The sequence below is a fragment of the Zophobas morio genome, unplaced genomic scaffold (assembly GCF_036711695.1).
Source record: "Zophobas morio isolate AGI-343-1 ecotype UQ-CSIRO unplaced genomic scaffold, CSIRO_AGI_Zmor_V1 ptg000006l, whole genome shotgun sequence".
Taxonomy (NCBI): Eukaryota; Metazoa; Arthropoda; class Insecta; order Coleoptera; family Tenebrionidae; genus Zophobas; species Zophobas morio.
In genome coordinates this window covers 11,841,751-11,860,636 of record NW_026972111.1, presented here as the reverse complement: position 1 = coordinate 11,860,636, position 18,886 = coordinate 11,841,751, and the positions used below count along the sequence as shown (strand labels likewise).

At 32.8% G+C, this 18,886-nt stretch overlaps 2 protein-coding genes across 9 annotated transcripts in view; one reads left to right on the top strand and one right to left on the bottom strand.

The window, feature by feature from the left end:
• The window catches only part of LOC135123625 (scoloptoxin SSD14-like), a 76,585-nt gene that overhangs the window by 18,552 nt on the left and 39,147 nt on the right, over positions 1 to 18,886 (top strand). For 3 of the 4 annotated variants that reach the window (XM_064048443.1, XM_064048445.1, XM_064048442.1), the window contains exon 2: positions 9,659 to 9,883. In XM_064048443.1, the coding sequence (XP_063904513.1) occupies positions 9,659 to 9,883 (225 nt within the window). Of the gene's footprint in view, positions 1 to 9,402; positions 9,607 to 9,658; positions 9,884 to 18,886 lie in introns of those variants that run through there. The other variant, XM_064048441.1, reaches the window with a different exon arrangement.
• The window catches only part of LOC135123628 (uncharacterized), a 257,338-nt gene that overhangs the window by 220,669 nt on the left and 17,783 nt on the right, over positions 1 to 18,886 (bottom strand). The window lies entirely within an intron of this gene.

Here is an 18,886-nt window from a genome sequence, read left to right as displayed (position 1 = left end):
GAGTTTAGAGTATAAATAGAACGTAAAACTTAGTATAATAAGCTGATGCAAGTGTCGGAGTTTTGTTTGATAGTACGTTACATTGCAAATTGTTTTTTTTTTTTTTTAATTTGGTATAGTTAGTGGGTATAGTTATTGTATCAGTGACTTGATCCCCTCCGTCGAAATCATGACACACAGCACGCCTCTGAATCATGGTTCAGTGTGACATGCTCTACTCGCAAAAGTAAAAAATTAATGATTAAGTAATGACCTGATTAAATAAAATGAATATTTAAAAAACACAATGCAAACAGACCGAGGTTGTCACAGATAAATGAATGTGTTAACATTGCAAGAAATGTAATAATTAACAAATAGGTAACAATTTGCGTTATCCATTACCTACCTGAAAATCCTTCACGATCTACCACTACAATTTTTCCATTTGTACTGTTTGAAGAACAGTATGAAATATATCTAAACTACTTATAGTGGAGCCGCAAAAACCCAAGGCTGCGGCAGCTATTGCCTTAAATTTATATTTTATATTGCACTGCTTTAATAAATCAAATAATTTATTACAGAATAATATAAAGCAAATTCGTAACTGCAACAACAGCAAAAGCAAATTTTTTTAACCACAATTTTTCAGCGATAATAGTTTAATTTTCATTTTTATACCTTGCGAACTATCCCTTTTCGTTTTGGATTCAAACCGAAAAATTCTGTTTACTTCGTTTTGACTACATAATAGCAGAAGTTTTTTTTTATTATTTATATAACGTCGACATGAAACGTATACAGGGTGAGTATTATCATCAAAGTTAGGGATAGCCGAAGTGATGAGGAATCAATCAGACAAATATTAAATATGACGGCGCGATGTTAGGCGATAAATTTGGCAAATGCACTCATCCTCAATGGCATTTGATGCAGTTTAGGGTTTTTATTTGATCAAGAGCATCACGAAAAATGTGACGTTGAACTGTCAGTTTTAATTTTTAAAGCAATTTTAACATCTAGGAAAATTCGTATAACTGAGGAAAACCTAGAAAAAGTAGTAATTCTTATTAGAAATTCCTGAAGTTGTAGACCACAACTGCAATAGTGCTGGCGATCGGACGGCACTGAGCATCATTTCCGCTATGCCGAAGACTGATTATCATAACGGGACCCTGACCAATTTTCAATGGAATGCTATATTCCAAAATAAACACATACGTTTTTAGGATCAACGCTCCTTACTAGTTGTCACTGTTTCTGAAAGACAAACGAAATATTAACAAACCACCAATATATTAATTGAAAGAAATGTATTAAATAAATTGAACAGGGACTTATTGCAGCACATGCATTTCTAATTCTGGTTTTTAAATCTTCACAATTACGAATATGACTTTAGTAAACTTGTTCTTTTACAACTCCCCAGAGGAAGAAATCTAATCGTGGAGATTTGCTGCTGCAACCTTTTCATCGTGTATTTAACCCTCATCTTATCGCGAAGACTAAAAACTTATCGGAGCTCAAAATTGACAAATAGAATTACTGCGAAAGTCAAAATGAACTACTAGGTAACTATGTTTGTACATTTTAGAAAAATGAAAAATAAAATATAAAATGACTTACACATGAGATGTATTTGTATTTTGTGTTGCATTGAAATTTGGTCAGGGTCCCGTTATTACAATACTCACCCTGTATATTTCTTTATATTCTGATTGATCTCTACTTAGACTCTATAACCGTAAGTTATTTTCGAAATTCCGATGCTACCAAGTTATTCCAATTTTCTTGATTTTTTTAGCATGAAAGGGTCCACACATGTTTATTTTATCTCTCCATAAAATATTGCAGAACAAATTTAGAAATAGCGTGATTTTTTGCATTGGTAAAAAATTTCAAAAATAGTGGAATAACTGGAAATATGAGTAATCAGGTTGACAACAGAGATTTTAACTTTCTAGAATATCAACTTTCGGCAACTAAATTACTTGAATAACTAATAACTTCACAAAATCGTTTAACATGTCAATAGTAACATTCACATCTTTAGTAAATGCTGATAAATAAGTTTTGCAACTTTATATAGAAGAATTAATTTATTCTCATATAGCAAGACCTCTGTCAACAAAAGAATCACTAAGAACGAGGTGGCTCGTAAAAAATTTTTATGGCCATCTTATTCTATATTCTTTAAATAGGAACCAACAAAATTTTTAAAGGCGTATCCTTTCCATAATATGACAATCTTATTTTTTCCGCTGTCAATCTTTCTTAGTCATTCAAAAACAAACGAAAGGCCCATAATAAAGAAAAGCTAATTTTGGCATTTTTATCTGCATGCTATACAAATCGTGTCAAAAAAAACAGATTATCAAGTCAGTTCCAGACTTCGATGTCTCTTTGACATAAACTGTCTCTCAGGTTCATTTGTTTATATCGTTCACACTTTTCATAGGTACCTTCGGAAAGCTAGGCAGTAATTTTGCTTGCCGTCTTTGTCTATGAATCCAAAAGGATCAACGAAATGTAAGACAGGAAGCACTGGAAGTGTGACCGTTATAGTATTATCCCTTCACGGTCTTTATATAGTAGGGTTGGCCATGAAAATGTAGTGAGTTTGTTGGTATTCGATGCAGAAAAATAAAAATTCCCTGAACTTTTTTCGTTAGGTTATGTTTTATTAAATTAAAGGTTAAAAATTATGCCAGAAATATAAACATTGTTGCCGATACTTTCAGTTTTCAGTAGCAATGACCAAGTTAACGGTATCCATTTCTTAGAAAGCATAAAACTTTACGCTATTTAAAACAGTTATTCGGCTATTTGTGAGTGTTTATTTCATATGTAAGGAACAAACACTAAAATTTCACTTAAACATTGTTTTTATATGAATGAGGGTTCTACATACGACCATTGTCGCATTCCACATTTAGCATCTCATCTTTAATTCTCAATTATCAGTTCATTCTGCGCGCCCACTCTTCTTAGAAATGGAAATTTCGACCATTGTGAACAGCTTATTTCCATATCTTCCAACTTCTTTTTTCACTTTTCTAAGATTACTAAAAGGGTTGGTAAAAGACAACAACCTTAGTCTAGTACTTTGATGGGTTTAGCTCTTCTGAAATATTTTTCCGGCCTTAAATTGAATGATTTATCTATATAGCTACTACTAATGCTTACTTAAGTGCTCTTTATTTGCTTTTACTAAGTACTTCCAAACGCTTATCAATAAGAACGTTACTATACGCCTTCTCCAGGTCCATGAAGATTTACAAAAAAAATGAAAATGCTTAAAATTTGGTACAAAATAACAACGTGGATGATCTAACTAAAATTATACTTATTTTGTTGTACGTCAGGTAGTTTTTCACATACTACCTTGGTAAATTTAGAACGAAAGATGCGTAAAAATATCACCCCCCGACAAGCTACAATTCACTCCATTTCCATTATTTCGCTATGAAAATCTGCATCATCACCGTCATTTTCAAATTCAGATTCCGAATCAGATTCACCTAGCTAAATAATGAAACGAGGTATAGATTCGTACGAAAGATTTCCCATATTTTTTTCCCAATTTGCCAAAATAAGTTTTTCACAATGTTTACAAAAATTTTGCCACATGTTTGGAGTACATTTAGAAAACGCCTCAAGCCATAAATTCTCCACCCTATTTTTTAATACAGGTTGATAATTTGCTTGTTCTAATAGTTCTTATAAAATCCCCACGCCATTTCAATTGGATTATATTGACAATGGTATGGAGGTAATCTAAGAACTTCATGGCCACTTTCTCTTAATGTCTCGTCTACCAAGTATCTTTTTTTTTCTATTGTTTCTGAAGGCTTTAATTAAATCCCACAACTGTTTCTTTGAAATTTTTTTGTCAAATTCCTGCATTTTACATTTTTTACTAGAAAAAGTGGGTGGTTTATCCAACTGAACCGAATAATACGGTGCATTGTCTAAAACCACCACATATTTTTGGTTCAACTTTGCCAAAGCAGGAATGAGCTGACTAACCAACCAATTTTGAAAAATTGTCCCGTCCATCGTTTTATGATGGTCTCTATCGTTATTTTTTTGAATTTAAAAAATTGTTACAACCATCCAAGAACCCCGTTGAACAACCCGAGAATAGTAAACATTGGTCCTTCACTTTTAATTTTTGTGGAATTGCTTTTTAGATCAGTATCGTGCATCCAGCGATGAATGGACGAACCATTTTGATAGATCCATGTTTCATCCAAATACACGAAAGTCAAATTTTCACAAGAATTTAGAAACTGTAAATATGTTCTCAAAAAAGGAATTTTGACTGCAACGACATGTTTTTGTTCACATAGAATTTTGCGACCATTTACTTCCCTGTGTTTATAACCCATTGACTTAAGAATTTTGTATAATGTGGTTCGCCCCCTTTAAATTCCAACTGTTCCCTAGAATATGTCAAAGAGTATCTACATGAAATATTCATTTTTTTCATTAAGTTGCCAAATTTGTGGTTGCAGGTCTTTCCGAAGCATATAATTTGTAAATAAATCCGTTGGTTTTCGCTTGTAGTGATGTTTTTAAATTTTGTTCCCCTGTTGATAAAATTTTCGCCACAGTTGATGTTCCCACCTATGAGAAAAAAAATTAAAAAATATTTTACAGCGTATGTTTACATTACAGAAAATATGACCCTCATAGTTACTTCTTCGAAAGAAAGATCGGGCCTGTCTTTTCGAAACTGCAAAAAACATCTTTTTATTGCAATTTTTTGTTGCAGTAAAACTATTTTAGGCATTTTCTTTGTAAATAATGTCGCAATGATCTGTGAATCTGTCACAATGACAATTATCTATGCTGACAAAATAAAAACATTTGTTTGCTTGATTAAAAAATTGCGTCTAATAATTCTGATCTAATAAATGAAGTAGAAAAGTGGCAATCCAGCTCAAAGCAAATGTCAATCCGACTACTGACAGACAAAAAACTAAATCATCAAATCAGTTTATCCAACTTTAAGAAAAAATATCAAAGCCGACTTTACTATATAAAGATCGTGAATGGATAATAGTATCGTCTTGATCTCGCTTTTCACAATTTGACGGCTCGGCATTATTCTGAGTTCAGTTTGAAACCTGTTTTATTGTCTTTTATTGGAACCCAACGGTCTTTTTCGAAAATCACATGCCGCTGCAGTTTCAGTAAAAGATTTTTTGAAGGGTATTCACTGACCATCTTACCATGACCAGTTATTAGAACTCCGAATATATTACCGGTCAAACATGTGTATGATATGTTAGGGAAAGGGTTAACAACTCAGCTATTCTCCCAAAGAATAGAAAGCAGCTATGTTAAGACACGCAATGACGCACCCTATAATTTCTTGCTTTTAAAGGAGAGAAAGATACATTAGTTTTGCTTTGTTATGTTTTTATTTGAAAAGATTTTTCTTTAAATTCTCTTCATTTCTCTATTAAAGTGTATTATAATGAAACAACCAAAAAAAAAACACTTCGGGAAGTAGCTACGCTATATCTAGCTAGACGTTCTAATTTTTTTGTGTGCACAAACCTTGTACCAATGTAGTTACTACCTCTTAAGATGAACATCAAGATCATCTATGATGATTTTTCCTCTTCAAGGAAAATTTACTCTATTAAAGTATTCATCCTTGCTGATTACAAATGGTTTCTATTTACTTGCGAGATAAACCAGTTACATAATTGAATAAGTTCCACCCACTTCATTCACAATGACACGGTACTTGCAGATTTCCAAAAATAATAATATAAGCTTAACCGCGCAAGTAGTCATATAGTGGGGATTCTAGCGTACTTTTGGTTAGATAATTTGTATTTGTACGCTGACTCGGGTTCTGGCCCACTTGATTTTGCACATGCTGGAGTAGTACGGTGAAAATTTGAGTTTCCCTGCATACAAATTCAAATTTTTCCGACTAAAGTAACCCAAAACCCCCACTATATACCTATTTACTATAAAACCAAAGCTGTCGTTCTTCTTCTAAAGGGAAGCAAGACTACTTATCTATTATGGTTTCAGAAATTTCATTATACCCTTTAAAATTTTATTGACAATAACGAGACCGACAGTAGTATAAGGGCATAAAATAATGGTCATTTTCGTTCGTGAGTAACGATGGTCCCTTGCCGAATCTGAATTATTCTGCTTTCTAACATCTGGGTAATACCGGCACGCGACAACTTTAAGTTGTAAATATCTCTTGCTATTGTACTACTGTCCGTCTCGTTATTGCAATTTATAGGGTAAAATGAAATTTCCAAACATGTTAAACGCCAGCATAAACTTTTTATTTGAAGTTAGCTCTTACAAAGGATATTCTAAAAATTCTAGAACTAGCTGATAAGCTTCCAGTTAGCCAAAATAAAAATCTTATAAGTGAATTAGTGGTGAAAATTGAGACTATAACATTACATCCTCTTGAAAAATTTGAAATCTGTATATCCTCTTCGGCAAAGTTAGCGTTATGGATGATCACCTCCAAACATCTTTAAGAAGGCAGCAACTAGACTGGTCATTTTCAATTTGAAGAAGATAATGATTGATTGTAACTATTTCAATCAAATGATTCATCTAAAGTGAGAATCATACAAGAGTGTGAAAGTGTTCCGCCGAAAATTCTTACTCGAATATTTGAAAATATGAAATGCCGAATGAATTTATGTATCTAATTTCGAGACCAACAGTTCCAGAAATTCAATTCCAGCAAATTCAATTGAATATGTTACTTATCACAAATAAATTCAACGAGGGTTTAAATCTTGCTGACATAACATAACCTAGCGTTTTAAGTTCAGCCACAAAAAACCCAATTTAGGTTGTGTTGTGAAATTCATTGATCACAATAATGCACATTTTTGAACAAAGTGATTTACGTACTAAATTCATTAAGATTTTGCTTTTTTTTTTTAAAAAACTGTGAAATTCTTGGGTGGGTAGACCAGAAATAAAAAAAATCATCCGGTATAAACCTGTTGTACGCTCCGGTTTGACTTGGCAGCGCACAAAACTCGTAAGCAATGCATTTAAATATATATGAGTGAATTCGCGTCGGTGTTGTCGATTATCCAAAAACCTACCAATTTCTGAAGAAGTTGATACTTGAATCTTACACAAATTATCATAAAGTTTTTGTCATTCCGCTTCTAATCGTGTTTAGATTTGATTTTTATATACTAAAATTTCATCGTAAATTGAATTATTTCTTGAATTTTCATAATTTTAAAATAGCGTTTTTTGGTTTTTTATCTTACTTTTTTAACTGTAATATAACCAAACACTACTGGTTCTAACAATATAACTTTCATTGCACTAGTGTTTTTAAATTTCTATCACAAACATCTTTCTTTGTTACTTACACAAACGGTGTATTGAAATTTTTAACAAGGAAGTTTTTTTTTTAATTAAAAAGTTTAAAGTCAGTCAGTGACAAAATTGTAGAATATGGTTTGAAATAACCTACCCCCAATTTTCTATCTTTTAGTAGAATTATTGTTGCTTTTACAAAAATGATTATCTTGGATTTTTTTTGTTTTCTAAATTAAAGAAACATTTTTTTATAAAAAAAAAATACGACAACTGACCTCACCAGTAAAATTTTCGCTATTTATCAAAAAATAATAAACGTTGCACATGAAAACGTTGTCTTTTTAGTTTTTTATTTAAAATCCAGTAGAGCTGTCACTTTAATGCAAAAATATTAATACTGGGTGCCGGTAAAAGGTTGAGTGCTGAAGAAATTGGTAAAATCAAAGCTTTTAGTGCAGTTACTTCAACAGAGAAATTGCAAGAAAGATTAATCACAGCCCTTGTGTTATCAATAATTTTTTCAATAATATTGAAAATTTTGGGAAAGATTACCACGGGGGAGTAAAAACAGCAACTATTTTCAGAGAAAGGCGAAACACTTTGCGTGAAGCGTCAAATTCTACTCTAACCAAGAAAAATAGGATACTGTTTGTAGTCCAGCAAGTGTAAGGACAATTCAAAGGATATTAAAATGTTGTCAACATATAAAACGACGTCGCATAAGAAAGAAACCCAATCTAACACCACGTTTCCAACATTATTTCCATGACTTAAGGAAAGAAAAAAAATATTTGTCGCGACGTCACAATATAGAAGGAGAAGTGATGATATGGGGCGCTAAATGTCCGAAAGTACCGAGATTTTCTTGCCTCAGCAAAACCCGGTTTTAAAGATGTCATGGAAGGTGGGAAGTGGGTTTTCCAGCAAGACCATGCTGCAATTCACACAGCAAGGCTGGTACAACAATGGTTTAGAGAAGAAAATCTTTAAGTTTTGGAAATGCCTAGCAATTCTCCAGACTTGAACATAATTGAAAATTGGTGGGGTTGGTTATCAAGAAATATTTTATGAAGGGAGATGACAATATCAGAACACTGAATGGGTTCCATACTCATTATTAAGTGTAATTTTGTTATTAAATAAAGTTGTTAGTTTATGATTTTTTGATAACTAGCGAAAATTTTACTGGTGAGGTTAATTAGTTTTTTTCTTTAACCAAGAAAACAAACAAAATTTGCAATATCCGTAAATAGCTTTATTTTGTTTGCTCTCAAATCCAAGATCATGATTTTTAAAAAAGCTGCAATAATTGGAAGAAAAGACTTGGATAAGGGGCACAAGGAGCAACCTCAGTGATACAAAAGTAATGTAGTATACATTCTGTAATTTTTTTAATAAAATAGGTTACAGTAGCAACATCCGAGCTGTCCTGGTATGCTGTTTTTTCATATATAGCGTTTTATCTTTAAATGATCTTGTCTAATTTGAACAGAAACCAATAAATTCTAAATATTATATCCTTACTGCATATTCATCGTTTTTCGAGACCATATTTTTTAATTTATTACTCTTCCATTACCAGAAGCTTTAGAAAAAATTAAGTATGCAGTAAGCATATTAATCAAGAATTACTACTTCCCAAGCTGAACCGGTCGCAAAAATGAGTCTTTAGCTTCATCTACACCGGGATGGTAAGAGAAAGAGAGCAATAAACTCGTTTTGTGAGCAAAATGCCGACATCCTTTAACGACATCTGTCCGTTTTCACGTCATGTCGTTGTTTTCTATCCTAACTATCCCACTTTAAAAAAGTTTTAGGGTTGTTTTTTACATTTCGAAGTTCCCACCAGATGGGGTATATTTTCACTTGATTCACCGCCAACTTAATTTACAATAATAAAATTTATCACTAAATTAAAAAAATAACAAACATTTCTTTTTGATATAGTATTCGTGATTCTACTTTAGTATTTATTATTTTTTTATGTTTAGAATTTTGAAATAAATTTGGCGCCCCTGTGCTAGCGCAAGTTGACAGTTTTGCATCGATCGTTTTCGCCCTCCTTGCGTAGAAAGCCGCAGTCACGATGTAGCAAGAAAAACACGCGTCCATAATTTCGCACTCGCAATGTTAAGAAATGGTTGACTTTAAGCATTTGTTAAACCCTCCAATCATCGGGCGAAAGTCGGTTTTAGTTCAGAGAAAATGCCGGCGGAAAAACGATAAACTTTGTAGAACCAAATTATTAAACCACGAACGAAACTGCGACGATGAAATCATGTACGTTTCAGTAAACATGCGTTGGTCGTGTTAACATGCTGTTTTTTTCCAGTCCCAGGGTGAAAAAAAGATGCCTCATTTTCATCATTATCTTAGTGATCATATGTGCCTGCATTGGATTTGCCTACCACTACGGTTTTCTTGGCAAAAATGAGGAAAAGGAAGAATTAAAACCAGCGAATCCTGTGAAAGCTCTGCCACCATCTGGGTCTGTCTTGCGACGGTTTAGAAAAGCTGCGGTGTGTGCCGATGGTGCCGCATGTGCCGAAATTGGCAGGTAAGTTTTGTATTTTTTTAATAAAAGCAACGATGTTACAATTTTTAATTGGGGGATATTGACCTCTATGGCCAGAGTTGCCAAAACAAAATTCATATTTTGACAAACTCTGGAAAATGTTGAGAAATGACAATAAAAAAAATTCTATAATTTTGTTAGTGTTACCAAATAAGTACCTTTTAAATTTCTAAACAATCTTGCAATTAAAAATGTTACAAAAATTAAAACACTAAAATACTTGTACAAAATAAAATAATGTACAGGTGTACATATAAGAAAAAAAAATACAACGCAAAATTTACTTGGCAAAATACATACAGGGTTGCTAAAAAATATGGAAGCAGTTGAATATCTCGGGAACGGCTATTTAGATCTTCTTGAAATTTGGTGTATACTTAAAAATACTCAAGCTCTAGTTTTTGTCATTTATTCAACTGCTTCCATACTTTTTATCGACCCTGTACATATAACACATTAGTAAATCACGTCTACAAATCAGTTTTATTGTTGAAATAATTGAGACGGCTTGAGAGCTTTGGAATGATTTTTTAACTCGGCTAACGACTCGTTAAAATACTTCATTCACGTTCGGTCAATAAATACGCGAATGACTACTTTTGTTAGGCAATTACAAACCAGTCGAATGAATTACATTACGATTGTTTTACCACACACGATTCAATATTTTTTCAATATTTTTATGATTAAAATACTTGGAATCATTTCAAAGTCGCTCTGTAGGAATTATAGCAATTAACAGGTTCATTGAAAAAAAAGGTACAAAAAATAATGTTTCTAACGTGAAATTTTATAATTTATCTAAGAAACTGGATTTGTTTAAACGGTTTTCCGTCAGGGACGAGAATAATTCTACATTTGAATTCATAGGGCGGTTCATTTATCTGATTTTAAAAATAAAATATTTGGAACCTAAATTTTATTAGGTTCATACTTTATTTGAAAATATCATGGCAGTCCTGTCTAAATAACTTCAAACTAATTTTTATTATTGCTAACATTAATTTCAAGGCGTCATTGTTGTTAATATCGAATTATATTTTGTGTAGAAAATTTACTAGAAAGATTATTTCCGAATATGGGTTGGTTCAACTTGTTTTATTATTATTACTACTATTCTTTCAGGATAACCAGCATAAACAGATGTTGATAAAATTTTAAATAAATAATATGTTCAAAGTTTTTGAGATTACCTGTTATTAATCAGGTAATCTGTGAAAGTTTATTAAAACGTTTCACAGATAAGCAAAGTAGGAAACCTTCTTCATCATATTTTATGTGGCGGGAAATACTAAACGAACATGAAATTCGGCGAAATGATGATGTTACAATACTTCCTTACTTAGTAAAAATAAACCTTCTGTGCACACATACATGAAAAATTAATTAACGTATAAACTAATATTTGTTGATTATCGGCTCACGATTTGGTTGAAATTCTAGGTACACACTGGTATTAAAGTAAAGTCCGCCAAATAGGGAACCTTTCTGCTTCCAAAAGTGCTTTTGAGTTCTTGTCCGAATGTCGTTGACCATTGTAACCTAAAATGTGTTCATGTACATCTGATTTGCAGAACCAGGCAAGCAATCAACTTCTAATAAACAGAAAATCAGTGTTCACTATTTGGCGGACTCTATTTTACACTGTATACAAAGATAAACCATTTTATAGTGGTCCTCAGTCTCTAAGGTTGTACATATGGCAGCAATACAGTAACCACCAATAGTTGGGTTGTTATGAAGGGGTCTCTTACCCCATAAATCATTTCCACATGTTCAGATTTTTTCTCTTATTGTAAATTTGTTTAATTATTATTATTATACATTATAAAATAAACTGTCGAAAATTAATAGGTACTATAAAATATAAATAATTTAATAAAAGTAGTAGATCCAGAAGGCCCGTATTTATCACTCTTCACTGTCATAGTCACTTAAATGATCTTTTAATCGGATTTTTCGAGGTTCATGATAAACTTAGCTACGTCTGGAGATAAATAAGATCGTTATCACGTACTTAATGCAGCTTTGCCAAAGTTCTCTGCCAATCTTATTGACTTCCTCTTCGATTAAATCTGAAGTATTGTTTTTTGCAGAGAACATCATATTATTTATGTGTAATTAAGCACACAGTAGTAAGCTGGTAGGTAAGTCCAGGTCATTTATTACCTTTAAAAATTCTCTTTTCGTAGCTTTTCCATTAGGTTTGTTTATACTATTTTTACGCATCAATATGGTCCCTCCGCGTGGCTTGTCTAGGTTTCTTATTTACTATTCGAGAATGGTACCTAACATTGTCCATAACCATAACTATAATGGAATCAGGCTACAAATTTGGCAGCAACTGATTTTCAAACCAGGTTTCAAATAATATCCTGTTCACATTTTAATAATAATAATAATGATAATGTATTTTAATATTTTTGCACTTAAATTGCTCATACACGTCATTAAAATGTGTTATGTTACTTACTACTTTACACAAAATTCTTACAACAAAGATCTTGATCAGACATCACAATTTTACATGTTAAAAATTCTTCGTAATTGTAGAAAGCCTTTTTAATTAAAAAAGATTTCATGAAGCTTCTGAGTCTAGGCATTGGCAAGCTTTTCACCGATGCTGGTAGTATATTATAAGTTATAATACTTAATAGACCGATAATTAGGTCCAATTTGACACTTTTTTAAACGATGATAGGGTGTAATTAGTTGTGATTTATTTCGTGTGCTATAACTGTGAAAACAGTTACTGGAGTCGTATTTAGTTAAATTTTCTTTTAAGTGAAGTAGACAACTCAATATATAGACAAAGGACATGTTAAGATGCCCAATGAAGTGAAGGATTCTTTACAGTCATCTTAATAACGAAGACCTGGTAATAACATTACCGCTTTTCGTTACAATGAAAATATTCTGCCAAATTCCGCCGGTGATCCCCACAAAAGGATGCCATAAGAAATTAGAGAGCGGCAGATCCCAAAGTAACCAACCTCCATTGTCAAGCCAAATTCAGTCTCACTCAAATTCCGCAGTAAATAAATATTTTTTGCAAGATTACCTGCCAAATAGTCTATATACAGGGTTAGTCACGAGAGAATTACTTCTGAAAATTATTTTTACGCAACCCAAAATACTAATACCCTGTACCGCTTGATATTATCTAAATTTAAAATAAAATGCCTAATCCATGATTGCTTTGACTTTGACAGTGTCACTTTGACGTTAATTAATTTTTAACATTTTTTTTCATCATTGACTCGTCTCTAGAGCCCCATTGGATCGACGACATACAGTCAGATCAATTTGGGCTATAATGAAGCCGTAAGTGCTCTACCAATGTTGTTCACCGCTAATGTGCATGTGTTAATTCGCCATCTCTGCGTCACCTAGAGCCTCTTCGAAGTGCAAATCTGCAACCTCTGGACTTCTTCGGCCATCCATTTACAAAAAAGCCGTAGCATCCCCCCAAAATGCCCAACATTTTCAACAGATTAGTAGTTAAATTATTTACTTACTTGTTTGAGTTTGTGTTGTAACCTTTGAATAAAATGCCGTAAAAGGAATTTTTTAGAAATAATTTTCTCGTGATTAATCGGTTGCAAAAGTTCAAGAGGCACACTGACAAATTTATTAGCGGCGCCGGAGGAGATTTCCGACTGGCTGCGGTACTACCATGGACACTCGCGTAACCTCTTTTTCCACAATTGTCAAAATGAGACTGCCAAACTCAAAGCAATCATGGATTAAGCATTTTATTTTAAATTCAGTTAGTATCAAATGGTACATGGTATTCGTATTTTGGGTTGCGTAAAAATAATTTTCAGAAGTAATTCTCTCGTGACTAACCCTGTATATGTCTGTCCCATTTAAGGGATTTGTCAATATAAATATAAAATTTTACACTGGACCTGGTGCAATTTGGAACATTTTCAGAATTTTTCAGGGTAAAAATTACATCGTTTGTTTTTGATTCATTTAGAACCAAGTTGTTTTTAGAGAACCAATCGGTAAGTTTGTTTTTTGATTCTGCTATGCTAGTTAATACCTCGGTAAGTGTTGTACTTCTTTGAGAGACTGTGTCATCCGCATAAAGAGTATACTTGGAAAGAGTATCTTGGGCTGGTCGATCGTTTATAGTATATATGATGTATATAACGGTCCTAATATTGATCCCTGGGGTACCCCAGTGTTAAATTTTCTTTGCGTTGATAACATATTGTTCACCCTGGTAGACTGATAGCGGTTTGATAAATACGAGTCAATGAGCTCAAGGCTGCTCGGTGCAAAATTGTATAATTTTAATTTATCGATCAGTAAACTATGCGACATGCAGACGAATGTTTTACTTAAATCGCAAAACACTGCATACATATATTCGTTTTTGTGGAAAGTTGTTAATATTTCGGTTATTAAATTTAGTATTGCGATTTTTGCGGAATCCATGCTGACTGCTACTGAAAAGATTATTTTTTTAAAGTGAATTTAAATTTGAGAAGCCATACATCTTTCAAAAATGTTTGATATTACTGGTAGAAGCGATATGGGTCTATAATTCGATATTTCCCTTAATTATCCCCCTTTATGCATGGGAATCACCAAACCCTCAGTAATTAGATGCTTGCTTGTTGTTTTTAAAATAGTAACTCGAATACCATAAATGTCCGTACTGGTCGTATTTTTTTAAGAAAGTTAGATGGTCTCGTACCTCCTTAAGGCCGACTTTAGTGAATCTGAATGGAAGTACAGAAATTGAATTAGTTGTCATATTCATATTCGGCTTATTGAGTGGACTACTCATGTAGGTATATTTTAGGACATTTTTAGCCATGTTTATGAAGTAATCGTTAGCTTCTTCACCTGAAAACGCTACTGATTGAGAAGAGTTTTTATTTTTACGACCGGTATTTATGATGTTCCACATAGATTTAGCTTCATTACTTGATTTTGCAATAAGTTTATCGTTGATTCGTTTTTTAGCAGTCACTATGGATTTCTTGTAAAGCCTTCGATATTCATTTCGTCGTTTCAATGAATCAGCAGTTCTCTACAAATTATGTAACTCATTCAAAAACGCAAGACGTTCATGCATTTTTTTCAACCCGTCGGTGAACCATGCTACTTCACGACCATCTTTTTTGTTTTTGAATCTGACTTCAGGAAATGATAGGTCGCATGCGTCTATTATTATTATTATTACATCTAGAAATTAGTCAAGTTTTGTATCTACGTCAGTTGTCTTATTGTCAATAAAATACTAGTTTTGATAATATAGCATGTCGTACAATTTAATTTTACCGGATTCTGTTTTTGGGCGACATCTTTTAATAACATATTTATTTGGTGTAGTAGTATCCGGAAATAGACCCTCAATAAGTTGCACCTTATGATCCGATACGTGTGGTTCGATCCCATAAGCATAAAATATACAGTCGAGTCAAAAATCATAAATATATTGTCTAAACAGTTTCTACCCCTTGTAGGCTCATGGATGAGTTCTTTAAGTCCATATGAATTTAATACATCACTTAGAATTTTGTTTTCGCGATCATCTGTATCAAACCTTACGTTGAAAAAATTGGTCTAAAGAGTTTAGACAGTACTTCCCTCGCTGTCGGAAACGTGACTACGGCATACCTATTATGTTTTTTTTTCGCAGTAGATTTCAAAGCATTCGGTTTTGTAGTTCCTGAGTAAACCAATGAAATAAATTTACGCATTCATTATTTTTTTTGAGTCACCCGGTTTATGCAGGTTCAAAAAATATAAACGGAATGATAAATTACAAGTACAGACTCATCATATTTTGTATATTCTAGATATGATTTATTCCACAAACTTTATTAGATAACCAAATATATTTTGACTAAAAATTTATTATGCTCTTTATAACCTTAGAATGTCTGCAAGATTCAAACATTTCGATTCTGTAGTTCCTGATTAAATCAATAAAATACATTTACGCATTCATTAATTTTTTGGGTCACCCTGTATATGCAAATCCAAAAAATATTAATGGAATGATAAACCACAAGAAGAGACTCATCATATTTTGTACATTTTAGATAGGATTTATTCAGCAAAATTTTGTGGTGACGTCATAAATTTTTTAGGGGGGATGAGCAAATACATTTTGATCAAAAACTTACCATGCTTATGATAACTTTAAAACATCTTCAAGATTTCAAAGCATTCGGTTTTGTAGTTCCTGAGTAAATCAATAAAATAAATTTTGCGCATTCATTAATTTTTTTGAGTCCCCTGTATATGCAAATGAATGGAGTGATATATCACAAGTACAGATAACCAAATCTATTTTGACTAACTATTTATGATGTTCTTTATGGCCTTAAAATATCTGCAACATTTCAAAACATTCGGGTTAGCAGATTCAAAATTAAATTGCAAAATGTTGTTTTATAATTTTGACTTTTTTTTCCAAAAATCTAGACGTTTCGGGTAAAAACTCAAGTCGGAGTCGTAAACTACATGTGTAGGACTATGTTATTTTGCACAATTTAAAACCTTTTACTATGTACAATTTTGAAGTGACGTCATCGCATTAGTGATGGGGATGATTAGACAAATTTTGGTTAGCTACATGATATTCCTAATATAAGTACAAAATTTCACAACAATCGCTCCAGTACTTTCGGAGATTATCTGTGTAATAAAAATCCGGGACGGCAGACAGACGGACAGACGGACAGACGCACAGATAGACGGAAATGGGAGCCCTATTTCTTCGTTTTGTAGGGGTCATGAAAGATCGAGAAAACGTACAAGTAGAGAGTCGGCCGACGGACTCGATTACAATACTTCCTTCCTTTGCTTACGCTCAGGAAGTAAAAAGACACATAATTATGTTATAATTGTGAAGTGTCTGCAATACCTTTTCAAGAATCCGAAGAAAAATGGCAAAATCAGCTGAAATCAATCTGTATATTGTTATAAAACAAAATAAATTTGTCAAACGTGAGGCACTCACCTCACAATGTTTATCTTGAGAAAATGCATTTATATTATCGAGACTTCGAACGTCCGTCCTACTTGTTGTCAGAATCAAAGCTCCTCCGGCTTTGCAGGACTTTCTAGAATACGATGAGACAATCACATAACAATTAATATTAGTAGAATCTAATTCCTGCTCTTTGAACTAATGTTCAGTTACACATACACAATCATAGTTTTTGTCAGCTAAAAAGGCGTCAAATTCATGAATTTTGTTACGAAACGACTCTGAATTTATATGCAATATTGAAATTTTTTTATCCTTCGATGTTATGTCGACGTTCGACATTGTGACTGGTCGTGGTTTTGAGTTTTCCCTAAAAAACGCTGACCTCTGTGAAAATTGAATCGTCTAAAACATTTGGCCAAAATTTTCTCCGGTTGATTTGTGTTGAAGCGGCACGCCGATAATGAAACAGTTATTACATTTTGTTTTTTGATACGGTGATACTTGCTTGACAACTATAGTTGCTCCTTCTTCTTTCAATTGCTTTGAAACATAATTTCTAACAGTTTCTTCTGTTACATCATCTTTGACCCTTGATACAAAAAGCCATATCCTTCGCTCAGCTCCTACAAAGTTATTTTCATCCACGTTTTCTCCCACGGAGATTTTATTTCGTTTTCTTTTTTTTTCCACAATTTGGAAATTCTCCTTACCAGCTGAGTCAACTCCATTTTGGTTAGTATCATTTAGGAACGTCGTCGGTTTTGAAGTTTGTGGATTTGTCCTCTTTTGCTAGGAGAGAATGTGCATTTATACTACTTGAAGCGCTCGTCATGGTACCGAATATTTGCTTATATTTTTCGCTGAATGCCAAAGTCCACTTTGAACCCAACCCCCTGCACATAAAATAATAAATCTTATAATATTATTATAGACCGAGGTGGAAAGTGTCTCATTCCTTTCAAGAGAAAAGATAGTTTGTATACGGTTTATTCATAATCGTTTTTAAAAAATAACATAAAAATTGTCATTTATAATTTCACAAGTACTATATTTTTTTAATATTGCACTTTAACTCCAAGAATATGATAATTATTACTTAGCAGTCCCTGTCGAGAAAAGGGAAATTTTTCCCATCTTAAATTACATGCAGTGTTTTTACCGATTCTTAACCAAAAAAAATTGATGATCTATTTGGTCAAAAACCTTCTTCAGATCATCAAATTTTACTTGGAAAATTAGATAGACTCGGCTTTACTTAACCTCTGGTACAACTATTCCGATTCCATTTGTTGAACAAACAATTTTTTGTTAGAGATCTAAACTTTATTTCGACTAGTTTTACTCCCGCCTCTGGAGTGCCGCAAGGTTCAAATCTTAGTCCTTTACCACTCCTGCTTATAATTCTTCAATATGATATTGAATTTCTGATTCTTTGGTGTCGCCTTAATCGACTCACACTTATTAACAGATTGTGGTGAATAGAAGTAACTTTTTCAAAGAAGCAAATACTGATTCATTATGACTATAATATGGATCGTACTATTAAGAGATTTACTATGTATAATGACTTGGGAATTTTATTCGACTTTCAATTTACATTTATCGAACACATTAATGACGTCGTTAAACATACGGCTTTTTATACAACAATTGTAACGACTTTAATAACCCATAATTCTTGAAAATTGTGTTCTGCGCTTTAGAATACAGCAGTCTAATTTGGTATCGAATATGCGTAACTCATTGTCACCAGATTCAATATGTCCCAAGGGAAACTTCTTAAGTTTTTAGCTTTTCTTGAAAATGGTGTTTATCCCCCCCCCCCCCCATCACGTATTTTTAAAAATCAGTATTTCAGTTATTTATGTAAGTTTAGGAACGCGGTTTTCACCACTGGTTTCAACTTATAGAACTCTAGAACCCAAGAACCATTATCTACATATTATTTTTTTTTTGTTGTAAATGAAAATCCGTTTTTTCGGAAACATTGCTTTTATTGTATCTCTTTTCCGAAATACAGTTTC